The 15,464-nt window shown below is 57.2% G+C and overlaps 1 protein-coding gene across 3 annotated transcripts in view; it reads right to left on the bottom strand.

Annotated features, from left to right (window-relative positions):
- ERGIC1 (endoplasmic reticulum-golgi intermediate compartment 1) overlaps positions 1-15,464 on the bottom strand; it is a 103,630-nt gene that overhangs the window by 27,707 nt on the left and 60,459 nt on the right. For all 3 annotated transcript variants that reach the window (XM_075996291.1, XM_075996293.1, XM_075996292.1), the window contains 2 exons: positions 8,029-8,123; positions 4,438-4,562 (listed from right to left, as the gene is read on the bottom strand). In XM_075996291.1, the coding sequence (XP_075852406.1) occupies positions 4,438-4,562; positions 8,029-8,123 (220 nt within the window). The remainder of the gene's footprint in view (positions 1-4,437; positions 4,563-8,028; positions 8,124-15,464) is intronic.

The following is a 15,464-nucleotide window of genomic DNA, read 5'->3' as shown; positions in this document are numbered from 1 at the left end:
GGACGCTTTTAGAGCCTGTGACCGAGGAACCTACGTCAGCATCTCCGACGGATTTCAAAAACATATAGCTGGAGCCAGCCCCACCCCCGCGCCCGGTCCCGCGCTCCTCTCGCGTGCTGGCTGGTGAAGTGAGGGCGCCACGTGGTCTCAGGTGGGGGTTGGGCTGCAGCTCAAAACGCTGACATCTGGCTGCTGGCCAGCTTGCTGATGGATGGATGAGAAGGCCACCGGGCCATCTGCGCCCAAAGCTGGGCGCGAGAGAGCGGGCGCCAGCTGCTGACCTTGCCGTCACAGTGCACGGTCACCGTGCCGTCCTTAGCGGCACCCCTTGCTGGGCGGCTCCTCAAAGGCGTCCCTTAACGAGGGATGGGGGTCTCCACTCCCTCCAAGGCTCTGGGGCAGAGGGGGCCCGGCTGTGGCCCGGGTACACCGCAAAGCTGTCACGGCACGTGCAGCTGAGGTGTTGGGAGAAGCAGCCGCAGGCAGAGGCCACGGGTAAAGAGCCAGGGCCCTGGGGCCAGGTTGCTGGGGTCAGCCCTGGCCTGTGACCTTGACCAGGCACTTAATCTCCTGTGCCTGTTTTCTCCAGGCTGCTGCGAGGATTGAGTCGCTACGTGGAAAGGGCCAAGTAAGAACCTAGGAGGTGACAGCCATGACACGACGGCTGGTGTGGCCCTTTCAGAGCATCCCTGGCCCTCCCCTGACCGCAGAAGGCCTGTTTCTTGGATGTCCTCCATGTACTTTTTACAGGCACGCTTGAACCCAGGTGACGCGGGTTCCCGTGACGCGGCGGTCGTGGGAGCGCCCCACTGGTAAGGCAGGCCGGGGAGAGACACCGATGCTTATCTAGTCCCTACTGCGCTAAGTGTTTTATGTATTTTAATCTGTTCATGTCTCACAACCTGTGAGGTCAGTAGTATTACTCCCATTTTACAGATGAGGAAACTGAGACCCAGAGAAGCTAAACTACCCAGTCATTCGACCAGTGAGCATTATCACCAGCATCCTTGACCACAGGTCTGTCTGACCCCAAAGGGCAAGTTCTGGTTCACCCAGAGCCAGCTGGGGGCCCCAACACAGCCCATTCTAAGGGGAGCAGACTGCAGCCTTGGGCACGTTAGCCAAGAGGTGGGTGAGGGGTGGGGCGTCTCCTGGGCTGTCTGTCATCCTGGGTGCTGGGATGGCCTGAATAAATGTGGTCCCTCCCTGATCCCCATCTGGGGCGTGCTTATTTTTTCATCCGTGGTCTCTCCAGGGGAGGCCCCACAGTTAGAGAAGCACGTGTGGGTCTGTTCATCCTCCCCGGCCCCCAGACAGGCCCTCCCTGGTCACCTTCCCTCAGGGGCTCCTTCTCACTCCCCACCGCCGCACCCCCACCGTCCTCACAGCTGCTGTCAAAGTTCCCCTGTTCATCTGGGTGTTGTCTGTCAGCCCAGGAGAGACCACGGCCACCAAGGACGGGGCCAGGGGCGTGACTCTCAGCACCACGGCCCAGTGCCGAGCCGGGCCAGGCGTGCAGTGGACGCCCGACAGCACAGAATCTGAGCAACTGAGTCAGAGAGGGGGCAACGGGCGAAAGCAGCCAAGAAACACGAGTCCAGAGGAGGAAACAGACCACAGCAGCGGTGTGACTCAGGTGGCGGCGGGTGCACATGCGCTGGGAAGGAAGGGAGGGCTTCCGAGAGGGACCCACGTCAAGTGAGACCTGTGGGCGAGCGCAGCTCCCCAGGAGGAGGACGAGGAGGAGGAGGAGGAGGAGGAAGGGACAGAGAGAGGGTATGGCGCCCCGCAGAGCTGGGGCCCACGGCCAACCCCACCCCACCCCGGCCTGCACTGTGCCCTCGCCCGCCTCTGCCCCTGCAAGGCCTCAACCCCTGACTCTCGGCCTCGGTCCCCTGCCTCCCAAGGATGTGGTCCTGCAGCAGCCCGGCTCCCCCTGCACATCCTCTCCCCACACGGGTCAGTGGCCCGCCCTGGCCTCGCCTTCCCCAACCTCGCAGCACGGGCTCCTCTCTGATACGTGACGTTCGGTTCCAGATTCCAGTCCTGGCCTCCTCCTACCTGTCTGACTGCTCCTTCTCACACCTCTTATTACCCCTTCACCTCCCCCCTGCTAAGTGGTGGCTGCACCAGAATTTAGTCCGCAATCTGCATTTCTTTTGAGACTTTAGTTCTTAATGTTTCTGGTGCCACGGAGGACCCTTTGCCAGTCTGACGGCACCTATGCTTTAAATGCTTACGGTGTTTTAATCCATAAAACACACAGGATTGCAAAGGAGGTCATATTTAAATAGTAGTTAAAATACTAAAAAACCACATTTAAATATGCTACTTTCTTTTTTTGAGACAGGGTCTTGCTGTGTTCCCCGGGCTAGAGCGCATCACTACACTGCTTTCATGATGCATTAAATAACAAGACCTAGTGGTGGGTTAAATAATTACTATAATTTTGAAGTAGTGATGTATGTAAACAGTATCTCAAAATTATCTGCAATAATTGCAACGTGACGTACATATCGGCAACTTCCATCGGTGACAAAGTCAAGGGCGCTGATACCGCTGCTGTGGTTTGCTGCCCGTGTTTTTTGTTTTTTTTTTTTTTTTTTTTTTTTTTTTTGAGACAGAGTCTCACTTTGTTGTCCAGGCTAGAGTGAGTGCCATGGCGTCAGCCTAGCTCACAGCAACCTCAATCTCCTGGGCTCGAGTGATCCTTCTGCCTCAGCCTCCCGAGTAGCTGGGACTACAGGCATGTGCCACTATGCCCGGCTAATTTTTTATATATATATATCAGTTGGCCAATTAATTTCTTTCTGTTTATAGTAGAGACAGGGTCTCGCTCTTGCTCAGGCTGGTTTTGAACTCCTGACCTTGAGCAATCCGCCCGCCTCGGCCTCCCAAGAGCTAGGATTACAGGCGTGAGCCACAGCGCCCGGCCTGCTGCCCATGTTCATCACAGAAGGAAATGCTAAATTTGAGTTACGGCTTAGTCAAAATAAAGATGTCATTTTTGACCCCATCCAAGCTCACGGACCCCTTGAACTCAATCTGTACTCCTTGGAGTGTCTGCGGACCCAGGTTTAGAACAAGGCTCTACTCTCTCTCTTTAGGCAATCTTGCTTAAACCAGTGATCCTTAAACTTCAGTGGCAACAGGATCTCCAGGAGTGGCTGGTAAGCCACAGCGTCCGCCATACAGAAAGCAAATGGGGGGTCAGGTGTGGTGGTTCACGCCTGTGGTCCCAGCACTTTGGGAGGCTGAGGCGGGAGGATCGCTCGGGAGCCCAGAAGTTCGAGACCAGCCTGAGCAACAGAGCAAGACCTGGGAGGGCTGTTGCAACACAGATTCAGCAGGTCTGAGGCGGGGCCCAAGAATCCGCATTCCTGTAAGCTCCCGGGTGACGCTGCTGGTCTGGGAGCCCCACTCCGAGTAGCACTGAGACCTGCGGCTTCCAGCACCATCCACTCCCTAACGACTACCACCTCCACATCAGCAGCCCAGAACCCTCTCCTGAACTCCAGAAACACTAATCCAGCGTCCAGGCTAACACCGCCCCGTAGACACCTGACGGGAGTCTCCAACGACACCCGAGGTGAATGCCTGACGCCAGCCCTACCACTTCAGTCTGCACATTTCCAAGCTTCCACCTCTAGAAAACGGGAGCCTGGTTGTCAAGACGAAAACTTAAGAAGTTTCTCTGAATCCACGCTTGCCCTCCCCCTACATCCCATTCCTCATTCAGTCTTATTGATCTTACATCCCGAGTCTGCCCACGGCTCTGATTCCACTGCCTCAGCCACTGCCCGTGACCTCTGCTCTTGGCCCCCTCCGGCCCGCCTGCAAGCAGCTGCCAGAGTGATCGCCGGGCAGCTGTGCTGTCCAGCAGAACTTGCCTCAAGGCGGAAATGCCCCCTATCCGCACTGCCTCCTGCGCTGGCCCCAGAGCTTATCGCCGACCCTGGAACGCAGAAGGTTCTCAATACATTTTTCCTGACAGAATGAATGAATATCAGCTCATGCCATCCTCGCACCAACTATGTGGCGTGGGTGGTATCATGATGTTGTTGTTACCACCACACCCTCACCCCAAGATGGGTCAGGTGATGTGTAGGGCATTGCTTGGCCAAGAGTGGGTAGAGCTGGGACTTGAACCCAGGACGCAGGCTGCAAATCCTAAGGCCTTCTCACCGCCTGCTGTCTTCCCCGTTGGGGAGGAAAGTAGCCCCTTCCTAAGCCAGCCAGCCGAGGCTTAAAACCTCACGGAGCCTGAAACCCCCACCCAGATTCTTGGCAGCAGCTGCCAGGTGGCCGGACAGGGACCCTCACTTGCCGCGGGCTCTGTCGGGTCAGGTCGAAGGGGCACACACCTCCACCAACCAGTTCACAGGAAGGAAGGGGATGGAGTGAACGGGTAAGAGGGGCTGGGCAGGGTCTCCATACCTTGTTGATGCTGAACTGTCCCTCGAAGCGGCACCCTGCCCCATTGTTCAAAGGGATCTTCATGGAGTTGTCGATGTGGCCCACCTCGTGCCTGCCCATCTCATCCTGAATGTCCAGCCCGACCACTGCGGGGTCCAACGGGAGGCGAGAGTCACAAACCCGAAGACACGGAGGGTGGGGACCAGCCCCTCCTCATTCACCCGTTCCACGGACAGGCCGGGCCTGGGGCCCTCCGGGAGCGCATGGTCTGGGATCCAAAGATGACAGGGTGCAGGGCGATGACTGCTCAGTGCGAGGCTACGGGGAGGCAGTGGACGGCAGGGGCTCCAAGGGGCACACCGTCATCTGAATCCTGGCTCTGCCTTTTACCTTCCCTGCAATCTCGACTCAGGTACTTAACTCTGGATGCCTCAGTTTCTCTATAAAATGGAGCTGGTAGCAGTGGAACCCTCCTTGCATGATCATGAGGATCAAGTAGCAGACAGGTGCAGAGAATGCTCGGAACAGGGTCTGGTGCACGGTACACGGAAAGTGCATAGTAAACGTTAGCCCTTACTGCCCCTCAGACAGCCCCCAGGCTCATGGTGTGAGCAGGCTCCAGGCTAGGCCTGCGCCGACCATTCCTGTGCCCCACGCCATGCCGCCCCACGGGTCTGCAGTACAGGACAGCGCCAGGCGCAGGAAGGGAAAGACAGCCCCCGGGCTCATGGTGTGAGCAGGCTCCAGGTTAGGACTGCGCCGGCCAACCTTAGCGGGGAAAGGGAGCCGCCCCGAGCCCCTCCGTGGGGATGGGGGTAAGGGCCCACCCACAGACGGGAACGTGAGGCCGCCCCGGTCTGCAGTTGGGGGAAATGCTAACACTTAATGTTACGTTTAAAGAAATGTGAGAGGTCCCTGTGTGGGCAGTTCCAAGCCTGGTCCTCCAGACACACACGCGTGTGTCGGATGCGTGTGCAAGGCTGCTTTGGGCATCTCATGTGAAATCGGGACAACTGAAGGCAAGCCAACCGCCCGTCACGGGGACAGCAGGGGAGCAGCCCCTCACGATGCTGTAGAGGCGCCAAGAACGGAGCGCAGGCCCCAGCAGCGCAGTGGCGGCTCACAGCGCTGGGACCTCAGGCAGGCTACCCAACTGCTCCGTGCCTCAGTTTCCTCCTTTACCCATGCTCATTGTGAGGATTAAAGAAAATTAAAACAGCACTTACTATGTGCTAGACTCGCTTTTATAATAAGTGCCTTTTAAGTGAGACCTCACCATCTGAACATCCCTGTGGGGAAGATAATACCTGCATTTGGGGAAACCAAGGCACAGAGGTCTCACAGGCAAGAAAGGACAACGCCTGGACTGAAATCCAAGTGGCCTTGCTCCAGAGCCCACACCCTCTAGCCACTCTGCTAGGTCACATCGCACCCCAGGGCATCAACACAGCCGAAGGGTGCAGGGCCGGGCCCGGCCGGGGACAGGAACTAAGAAATGGCAGCTCTTGCTATTTCACTCATATTCTGAGTAATATAAGAACAGCTCCAAGATGTTATCTGAAAAAAAGAGAAACTCCAGAGGGTCCCACATCATAGAATCCCAATTATGTAAAAAGAAAAATAAAACAACCCAAGCACAATGTATGTCTACACACACACACACACACACACGCACACGCGAGCACACATGCACACACACGCACACGCAGGGCTGGGGAGATGAGCCCCAGTTGCCAGCTGAGGCTTCCTTTGGGAGGTGATGTGCTGGGAGCAGGGGAGGGGCACTTTTACTTTTTTTTTTTCAGCTTCTTAAATATATTTTTATATTTTTGAATGTGTGTCTTTTAAAAAATAAAACAGAGCGTTCCTGCATTAGCTGTGTAATTAAGAATATTATTTTTAAAAGCAGGATATGAGATCGCACACGCAGCATGATCTCAGCCATGTTCAGAAATGCACAGAAAGGAAGGCCAGCTGGACAGAATGATGTCAAAAAGTCAACCAACACTGTCATCAGGTGGTGAAATTATGGGTGATTTCTTCTCCCTGCTTCTCTGGATTTTCCAGAGGTACAATGATGAGCATACACTTTTCAAAAGAACTTGCAGTTCTCTTAAAACAACGCCAGGACGCTGGGCCGAGGGGGGGGGTGGGGGTGGGGGGGGTGGGGTGGGGGGTTCAGGTTCTAGTCCCGAAGACACCACGTGTCTGGTGGGGCTGGGGCAGAGGGGCCGGCACAGCGGGGCCTGAGGCCCCCGGCCCCTCCCACCGCCCCACCCTCCCAGTCCTCTGCTCTGACTAAGAGTTTCCTTGCTCCAGAGACACAATCAGCTCCTGAGTGAGAAGCTGCCAGATGAATTATTTTTCTAAGTGAAAGAGAAAAAAAATAAATAAATAAAACTGGCCTATTTCAATGGGTTCCCTGGCTCGGGGCCACCGAGGATTCAGAATTGTGACGTAATTCTCACCAAGAGCAACAACAGGGCTAGGCCTCTCCCTCTCCCTGCTCTGCCCGAAGCTGTGCCCTTTCACGGGGTGGGGGCGGGGCGGGGGGGGCTGAGGGCCTGCGGAAGGGTCCGTGCCAGGCTGGGCGTGGGATGGCGGGAGCTCCTGCCCAGGGGAAGATGCACAGCCCACTGGCTAACAAGTCTAGGGACCACCTCGTCACACTCTCCCAGCAACCTCAGGCCTATATGGATGCTACTGAGCCTATTTTACAGATGAGCAAACTGAGGCTCGCAGATCACCTTAGCCAGGGGCACAGTCTCAGCTACGGTGCCAGGACTGACTCTGAATCGGACTTTGAATGAGCTTTGTTTTACACAAGTCATTCATTCTCTTGGTTAAAACAAGCAGCAACGAAATGGATGTGAAGTAAAAAGGAAGTTTCCCGGCTCTCCCCGCCACAGGTGCTGCGGAGCCCTGTCCTGCCTGTCACGAGGTGCCGCCCACCGCCGTGCCCACAAGCGCCGGCGCGCACAGCTCGGCGCTGTGCCGTCCGCAGACGGATGCTTGGGTCACTGGCAGTCTGCTTGCTTGAGATGCTGGGGAGGTTATGCGGCCCCCCAAAACATATCACCCTGCAGCCATTAGCCAAGGACGTGGACGGTGACAGCCTGGTCCCGACTACTGGGTGGGACAGACGCTGTGGTGTCATTCACACCCCACAGCATCCTGTGTGAGATCGGGCTGATATTGGACTTGAGCTGAACACACACCTTTGCGCATCCTCTTGCCCTGCCCCGAGTCCCTCGCTCCCTATGGCTTCCTGCTCTCGATAAATCACCTGCATGAGAATCTTGGGCGCTGCAGCTGAGGCACAGCACCTGAGACAGCACCTGAGAGACACGCCCCACTTCCCTGCACCAACGTGGCTGCTCTCCAGGGGCAACCCCTGTGGGTAGTTTCTTGTGGTTTTTATGCCAGAAAAGCTCTAAGTGCATGCATGCCAATTACACCTGCCTCAAAGGAAGGGCGGGGAGAACCACATGCTACATGCAGTTTGCAGCTTGCCCTCCAAGCTCACTCGGCCCAGAGATCTTGCCACTTCTGCGCACGCAGATTAGCCCACAGGGGGGTCTTGCCAGAGGGAGGGCTGCAGGGAATACTCACGTTCACAGTGCAGATTGGGTAAACTGATGTTCAGGCTGACGTCAATCTTGCCCCCGCTGTCCTTATCTGGGTCATCGACGTACAGCTCGTTCACGCTGTGGGACGGACGAACACAGAAACGCTCACTGAGAAGCGGGCACGGACCCCAGCTGCAGCGGACAGCCAGGGGCCCTTCGCCTGGTGAGCGCTGCTCAGATAACCCAGACTCCCCCTGGGCAAGGACACTGCGCGCTCAGGCTCCAGTTCCCGTCTCGGTCACGCTCTGCAAATGCTTCCCTGCCGCTCAGAGCAAAGGCACCTCTGGGCTCACCTCCACGAACCCCTCTGTTAAGTGGGGATGACACCCCACCCCAAGTCGGTGGTTTGACATTGAGCCGAGAAACGCAGGTGCGGTGCGGGACGGGCCGGCACCACAGGCGCGCAGTACCTCACTGCCCCTCCCCTGCCCTCCCGGCAGGCGGCCGCGCAGTATCTCACTGCCCCTCCCCTGCCCTCCCGGCCGGCGGCGGATGCGGGGGGCGCGGGCGCTCACCCGCAACAGCCCCTGGCGGAACCGCCCAGGGCCTGCTCGGAGAAATCGCTTGACAGCTGTGTGAGTTTCCTGTGGCCCCCCACACGCTATCACAAAACTGATGGCTTAAAACAACACAAACTTAGCTTCTACTCTTGGGGTCAGAAGCCTAAAGTGGGTCCACAGGGCTGTGTTTGGGGGAGAATCCGTTCTCTCGCCTTTCCCAGCTTCTACAAGCTCCGGCCCCTTCCTCGACCTCTGACCTCCTGCCCCTCTCTCGGGGGCTCTGTGATTTCGTCTGACCCCCTGGATAACCCAGTCTTCCCTCCCAGCTCCAAAGCCTTACGGTAACAGAGCCACAAGTTTCAGGGACAGGGACACAGACATCTTTGGGGCAAGAGGTCATTATTCTGTTGCCCACAATGGCCACAGTTAGAGGGCAGGTGGCTCCACAGCCACACCACCTTGCTGTCAGGGACAGTGGCGCAATATCGCCACCTGTTAGCCACCCACGCTTGTTCCACAGAGACTTTTTTGAACACCTACTACCTGTTAGGCACCAGAAACAGCGAAGACCAGACAGACGCGGTCTCTGCCTTCATCGGGCTCACAGACGCAAGAGCCAGACGTTGCTCACCTCCTAAATAAATGTGCTGCCACCAACGAGGACCAGCGTGTTGACGGAAAGCTGTAGGGGACCCTGAGAGGGACTAAAGCAGGGTCCTCAAACTACGGCCCACGGGCCACATGTGGCCTGCCAAGGACATTTATCTGGCCACCAGGTGTTTTTGCCGCCGCTGCCTGTCCTGCTTAGCAGCCGAGTGGTCCCGGGCCCGCAGTGCGCATGTGTGGAATGTGCGCCGCGCTCTCCAACGGCCTCCAACGGTCTGAGCAACAGTGAACTGGCCCCTCATTTAAAAAGTTTGAGGACCCTGGACTGAAGGGACAGACCTTTGGGGAGACTGCTCTGAGATGCGAGTTGAGGTCCGGAGGACGAGCAGGTGCCGACCAGGCAGCGAGTGCGAAGCCTGGAGGTGGGGAGGGCGTGGCTCGTTTGGGGACCTGAATGAAGGTCCCCGTGGCTGCAGTGCAAGAGCGAGGGAAGTGTGGCGTGTGACGCAGTCGGGGCGGGGGCAGCGAGGCCAGACTGGAGGCTGAGCCAGCCACGTGGGCAGGCTCGCGCTTCTGGGTTCCCCCTGGCTGCCTCGAGGAACTGGAGGCGCCAGTGTGTGGCACGAAGACCAGCTGGGAGAGGATGGCACTTCAGGCAGCGTGTGATGGGAGCAGAGAGGAGGACGGGCCGCAGGACACAGCGTGGGGCAGGCAGGACGTGCTGACGGATGGACGTGGGGTGCACCGAGAGAGGCATGTGCGTGGACTGTCAGGTTTCTTTCTGGACCCACGCGTGGGGCTGAGAGCCCCTGGAAGAGGACTGGGGCGGGAGGCACCAAAGCCAGAGCTGAGCCGAGCCCGAGCTGTCCTGGAGAGCTCCCTGGGGAGCTGCCCAGTGGACATGGATGTGTCCCCACGAGGAGAGGGAAACAGACCTGACGGCCCGGCCTGGAGCAGTGCCGGAGGGGCTGGGCTCTGGCTGGGCCCGGCTGTGCCACAAGGGACGATCACCGCACTAAGCAATCAGCTCTGAGCTTTGTGAATGGCCGCATGTCTCAGGGAAAGAACGAGTCAGATCAGGGCAAGGTAATTTTGTTTTTACTGAGACCCCATCTTTGTGCCCCCAGCACCCGCTGCGATGTAGCTGGTGCTCCATGAACACGGTGGGCTCAGAAGGACAGCCAGGGCTTGTTTCCTGCTGAGGGCCACCAGGATATTCCCAGAGACATGAGCCCAGCAGACGGGGCTCGGCCTTCAAACAGCGGGCCCCTGCCTGGTAACATGCATCCACGTTATCCCATCTGCTGCGGTGAAATGGCCTGACCCTCATTTTAAAACCAGGAAATTGAGGCTCAGAGAGGGTGTGTTCCAACCCCAAGGTCACACAGCAGGAAGTAGCTGAGCTAGACTCTCAACCCCAGGCTTCCTACAGCTCATGCTGCCTCCCTGCCCTCAGCATCCAGGGCCAAGGGGGAAAACGAGGGGAGCCCTGGCCCTGGGAGGCCACATGGTGTGGGGAGGGGAGACAGAGGCCAGTGCTTGGCACGGCTCACAGTGCTTGGCCTGTGTCAGATGCCACCAAGAGCACACAGGAGAGGAGTGAGGCTGGAGGAAGATGGGTTTCCCTGCAGCCAAGGGCTCCGCCTTAGCCTTCAGCACCCAATTTCCACCCCAGCCTTAATTGGCAACTCTGGAGGTTGTTGAGTAACGAAATTGCCGGGTGATTAACGCCACGGTCACCCAGGGAGAGCCGCTGGCTTCCCTGCCCGGCTGGGACTCTTCCTTCAAGCTACTCACCTTTCCCACCTGGCCAGGCTGGGCCTCCGCACATCACTGAGGGACTGTGGGATGATGTCACCCCTGCTAATCCTCTGGAGGTGACCTCAACGAACGGCAAGGTGAATCCCAGGGGTGGCGCCAAAGTGAGCTCACCCGCCAGGCCCAGGCGGCCTCTCCAGGCATGGGTCCCCGTCTTCCTAACCAGAACGAACAGGGGCAGGCTCCCCAGGGCTGAAGGGCCACGCAGAACAAAGGGGCTGCGGTGCAGCCAGTCTGGTTATGTAAGGCAGGGACCCGCTGCTCCCCGGCTCCTTCCTGGAGGGCCCGGCTCCGGGATAAACACGGCTCAGTCACCTGTGCTGCCCGATGAGGTCAACACGCCGCCTTCCAGTCCAAGGCAAACGTTCCCTGGCTGCTGGCTTCCTGCCACCGCCGCCCCGGGGCAGAGGCCTGCCAAGGCTCACTGACTTTACTGGCTGGGACCGATCTGATTTTAAAAGGCCAATGGGCTGCGGCAGTCAGTCTACCTGCAATAAAAATAAATGTTTTTGTGGCTCCACTGCGGTTCGAGGACTCCTGTGGGCCTGACTCCTGCTAACTGGCGTGAGCGACAAGGAGACCCGCGGCAGCAGTGGCGGACAGGTGCGGGTTCACCCCCCCAGCGCTGGCACGCAGAGGCTGGCAGACCTGGGACAAGTCGCTTCACCCCCCTGAGCCTCAGTTTCCTCTCTGTTAAAACTGGAAAAGCTTTCGATGTTGTTTAAAATAGGCAAATCTATGGGGCTAGTGACGGGGAAGGGCTCATGGGAACCTTACCAGTGACGGAAAGGTGTGTGTTGATCAGGGTGATGGGTACATGGGGGTAAACACAGGTGAAAGCGCATCAACCCTCTACCTTAAGGGTTCTGCACTTTGCTGTGAGTTATTCAGACCTCACTAAAAAGAAGGAAAGAACATAGGAAGGAAGGAAGGGAAGGAGGGAGAGAGGAAAGGAGAGGAAGAGGAGATAAGGACGAGGTCCTAGCTCCATCACAGGGCTGCTGAAGACGGGTGGCCAAGCCACAGGCTGCCCGACGGCGGAGTGTGTCTCTGTCTTTTTCTTTCCACAGCCTGCCACAGTCCCTTCTTGGTAAAGAAAATACAGCATGGGACAGAGTCACCATCTCCCACCTGTCTACTGATGAAAGACGGCCAGGTACCAGGTGGACTGGGGGTGCTTGGGACCTCCTTGCAAATCTTTTTGCAATTTTGAATCTATAACTATTTAAAAATTAAAAAGTTTTTAAAAGTAAAAAAAAAAAAAAAAAGAAAATACAGCAGCGTGAGTGAAGCCCAGGCTGGCTGGGTTGGAATCCTGGCTCTGCCATCTCCTGGATGACTGGCCTGGGCAAGGGGCTCTGCCTTCCTCAGTCTCCCCAGATGTAAAATGGGGACAATCACAGCATCTATATGTCATGGGGTTGCTGAGATTAAACAAGAACAAGAGAAACGCTGAGCTCAGTCTTAGGAAATAGTGCTCAAAAAATGCCCACTATTATTATTATTAGTATCAACGTTTAATGAGTTGATAATAACAGGGACACTATGGCAGGATCTGAACCCAGAGGCTGGGCCCAGAGTCCACACTCTTTCCAAGGCATCACGCTGCCTAGATGGGACACATATTGGTGAAAAACTGAGGAGCGAGTGTCCCTCAAGCAGACTTGTGCTGCAGGTGCCATCGCTCTTTTTGATAATCTTCAGATGTGCCCCCACCAGGGCCCACGTGGCTTGCAGGGCACGAAGGCGGTCCCGGGCCCACCACTTTGTGCCCCACAAGCCTCCTCCATCACCTCCGCCAGGACAGCGCTCTCTGGGCCTGAGCACAGGGCACATGCTTGAAACTTCTTGCGAATGAACCCCCAGGAAGTGGGGAAGGCATGCACCGGCAGAGCGGTGGGGGGCACATTCCAGGTAGGGGACCCAGATGGCGTCTGGGAGTCGGCTCAGAGTGGCCAAGTGCGTGGGAGTGTTGGCAAGCAGTGGCCTTGTAGGGAGAAGGTAAGGAAGGGTGGGGGGAGTGTAGGTGGAATGTAATGGAAGGCCTTGAAATTCTAGGCCGAGGCGTGAGTCCGATGACATCCATGGAAAACAATTTTATTTGCTTTTAGAAGCGCACTCAAATAGTTCAGATTCCTGCCCAAAGTCGCTGACCTCCATGCTTCACATTTGATCAAACGGAAACTTACGCAGCTGCAAGGGCTAGGGCGCAGCTGCAAGGGCTGGGGCGGGCGAGGGAGGGGAGGGAGGCAGCCCATGCAAGGGAGTGCTCCTCGACCTTGCTTTTCAGATCCTGACTCTTCCAGGTAAACGGAAGTGCATCTATTACCCACCAGGTGGATGTCCAGAATTTGTCCCCTGACAGCCAGCTACCCAGCCCTGCCCCACCCTCAGCCTCTCTGCCCTGGGTCCTCACCCAGCTCCTCCAGGTTGCCCCACCCAATCCCATCTTCATAAACCTGTCCCTCCATGTTCAGAAGCCTTCAGGCCTCCCCCTGCTAAGAGCAATGTCCTTAATGCTCCTTAAATGACACCAGGGGTGCGCTGCCCAGCCTGGTCCCCAATTCAGGCTCAAGGCAGGTAACTTGGGCTCAGAGGGAGACTCCAGCTCCTCCTCTGTTAAGCTACTGGCTTCCCCATCCCAGGCCTGTGAGAACACGACACACGGTGACATCCAAGCCCCCACCCCCAGGGGTTCTATCTGCCTGCGTGGCCACCACACCCTAGACTGGTGCATCCGAGTCCTCCAGCCAACTGTTCTGACCAAAAGCAGCAGCTCCCATGTGCCCGGGCCCCAGAATGCTCTGGGCAGAGCAGGGTGCTGGGACAGAGTGGGGGTGCTGAGTCTGGGCCCCCGAGTCATGAAGACTGGGCTTGCCTCTGGCTCCACCATTCACTGACCTCATATGGTTTTAACTTCCTGGTGCCTCAGTTTCCCCAGCCATTATGTGGGGCTGACAACAGTAGCTACCTTGAGGGTTTCTGGGATGACCCAGTGAGATGATCGTCAGGAAGGGCTGACCTGGGGGCTAGGTGTGGTCACGTCACAGACCCTAACTGGAAAGTGCCATGGGCTGTATCATGCTACGAATTATCAACAGAGTTCCAGTTGCTATGTTTTATTGTCATAAATCCTCATGAGGTTAATAATTATTAAAGCAGTCAGAGCCTGGGCAGCCAAAAGCTGGAACATTCTATGGCCAGGCTCTCCGAGGAGGAGACTGCTCCCCTGGAAATTCGGAGTCTCAGAACACCCTGTGGGGCCCTTTCCCCAGGATAATTACTGGCCTGTCCGAAGCCCAGGTTGAAGCCCAACCGCCCAAACAAACATGCCTCCCTCCCCACAGGGCCAGGCCAGAATAAGCGTCTTATGTCACTGATAACCACAGGCCAGGTTGGACAATGTTGATCCAACCAGCGGTGACCTCATTTCCTCGGGTTACAGTCTCAGGGTGGGGGGAGGGGCGCTGACCCACCCGAGTCCCAAACCACCGGAGAGGGCCAGCTGCCCAGGAAAGGAGCAAAATTGTGACTTGCTGTTCCTCCCAAACCTGCAAGGCTCCTGGGAGGTCAGAGAGGCCTCCGACAAATGGCAGATGCCAAAGGGGCGATGCTCCCCCCCCTCCGGTTGTTCAGTAAGCCCCCAGGGTGCATGCACCCTCTCTGTTCATCCTGCCCCCTCGGCCTCCCACACTGAGAAGGGAGCCCGCTTAGCACCGGGCCACCACTAAGCGGCCCCTCACTCCTCATCTTTCCACCTCTCTGGGGACCTGGCGGGGTCAGGGTGTCCAGGATGCCCCAGGAGCCAGAGGACCAAGTCTGGGAGAAGTGGAGGAGGGGACAGCGGGAACACACCGCTCTGCGGAACAGCCAGCCCCCCTTGGTGAGCGGCACGCGCATCCGGGCTTGCTGAAGGGCCCTCCTGCGTTCTCACAAGCTGTGACGTCAAAACTCACCTGTCGGGGCCCAGTGCCTCAGCGCCCCACCTCGCCACGGCTGAGCTGACTAATGCCACCCCTCACGTTGCTCGCAGGTGAGAGAGGCCCATTCTGAACTCAAAGGACGGCAGAAAGAAGGGACAGGAAATTAACATTCACTGAGCACTTATGGCATGCCAGGCACAGAGTGGCCATAAAACCTTTTTAGGGTTGCATGGGGACACATAGGAAATGAACGAATGCGTGGAGGGATAGGGACTTCTTGATATTAAACTACATCAGATACTACACTAAGTCCCTTTCGGCCAAATAATCTGGTTTGACCTTCAAAACATCATGTACGGCCCCCTCATTCTCTAGCTCCTCCCTTGCTTTGGTTTTGGTCTTTGGAGCACTTCGCACTAAGGGGAACAGTCTCGTTTTGTTGGCTTGTTGGCTGCCTGTGTCCACCGCCGGCATTCCAGTCCTCTGAGCGGCACCCACACGGAGGCAGGGGCCGACCTGGCCCTGGGCTCCGGGAGCTCAACTCAAGGAGCGAGGGCCATCACGCCCGCAGC

Source organism: Microcebus murinus, chromosome 21 (assembly GCF_040939455.1).
Source record: "Microcebus murinus isolate Inina chromosome 21, M.murinus_Inina_mat1.0, whole genome shotgun sequence".
Taxonomy (NCBI): domain Eukaryota; kingdom Metazoa; phylum Chordata; class Mammalia; order Primates; family Cheirogaleidae; genus Microcebus; species Microcebus murinus.
Note: the sequence above shows the minus strand (reverse complement) of the source record. Positions and strands in the feature narration are given on the sequence as shown.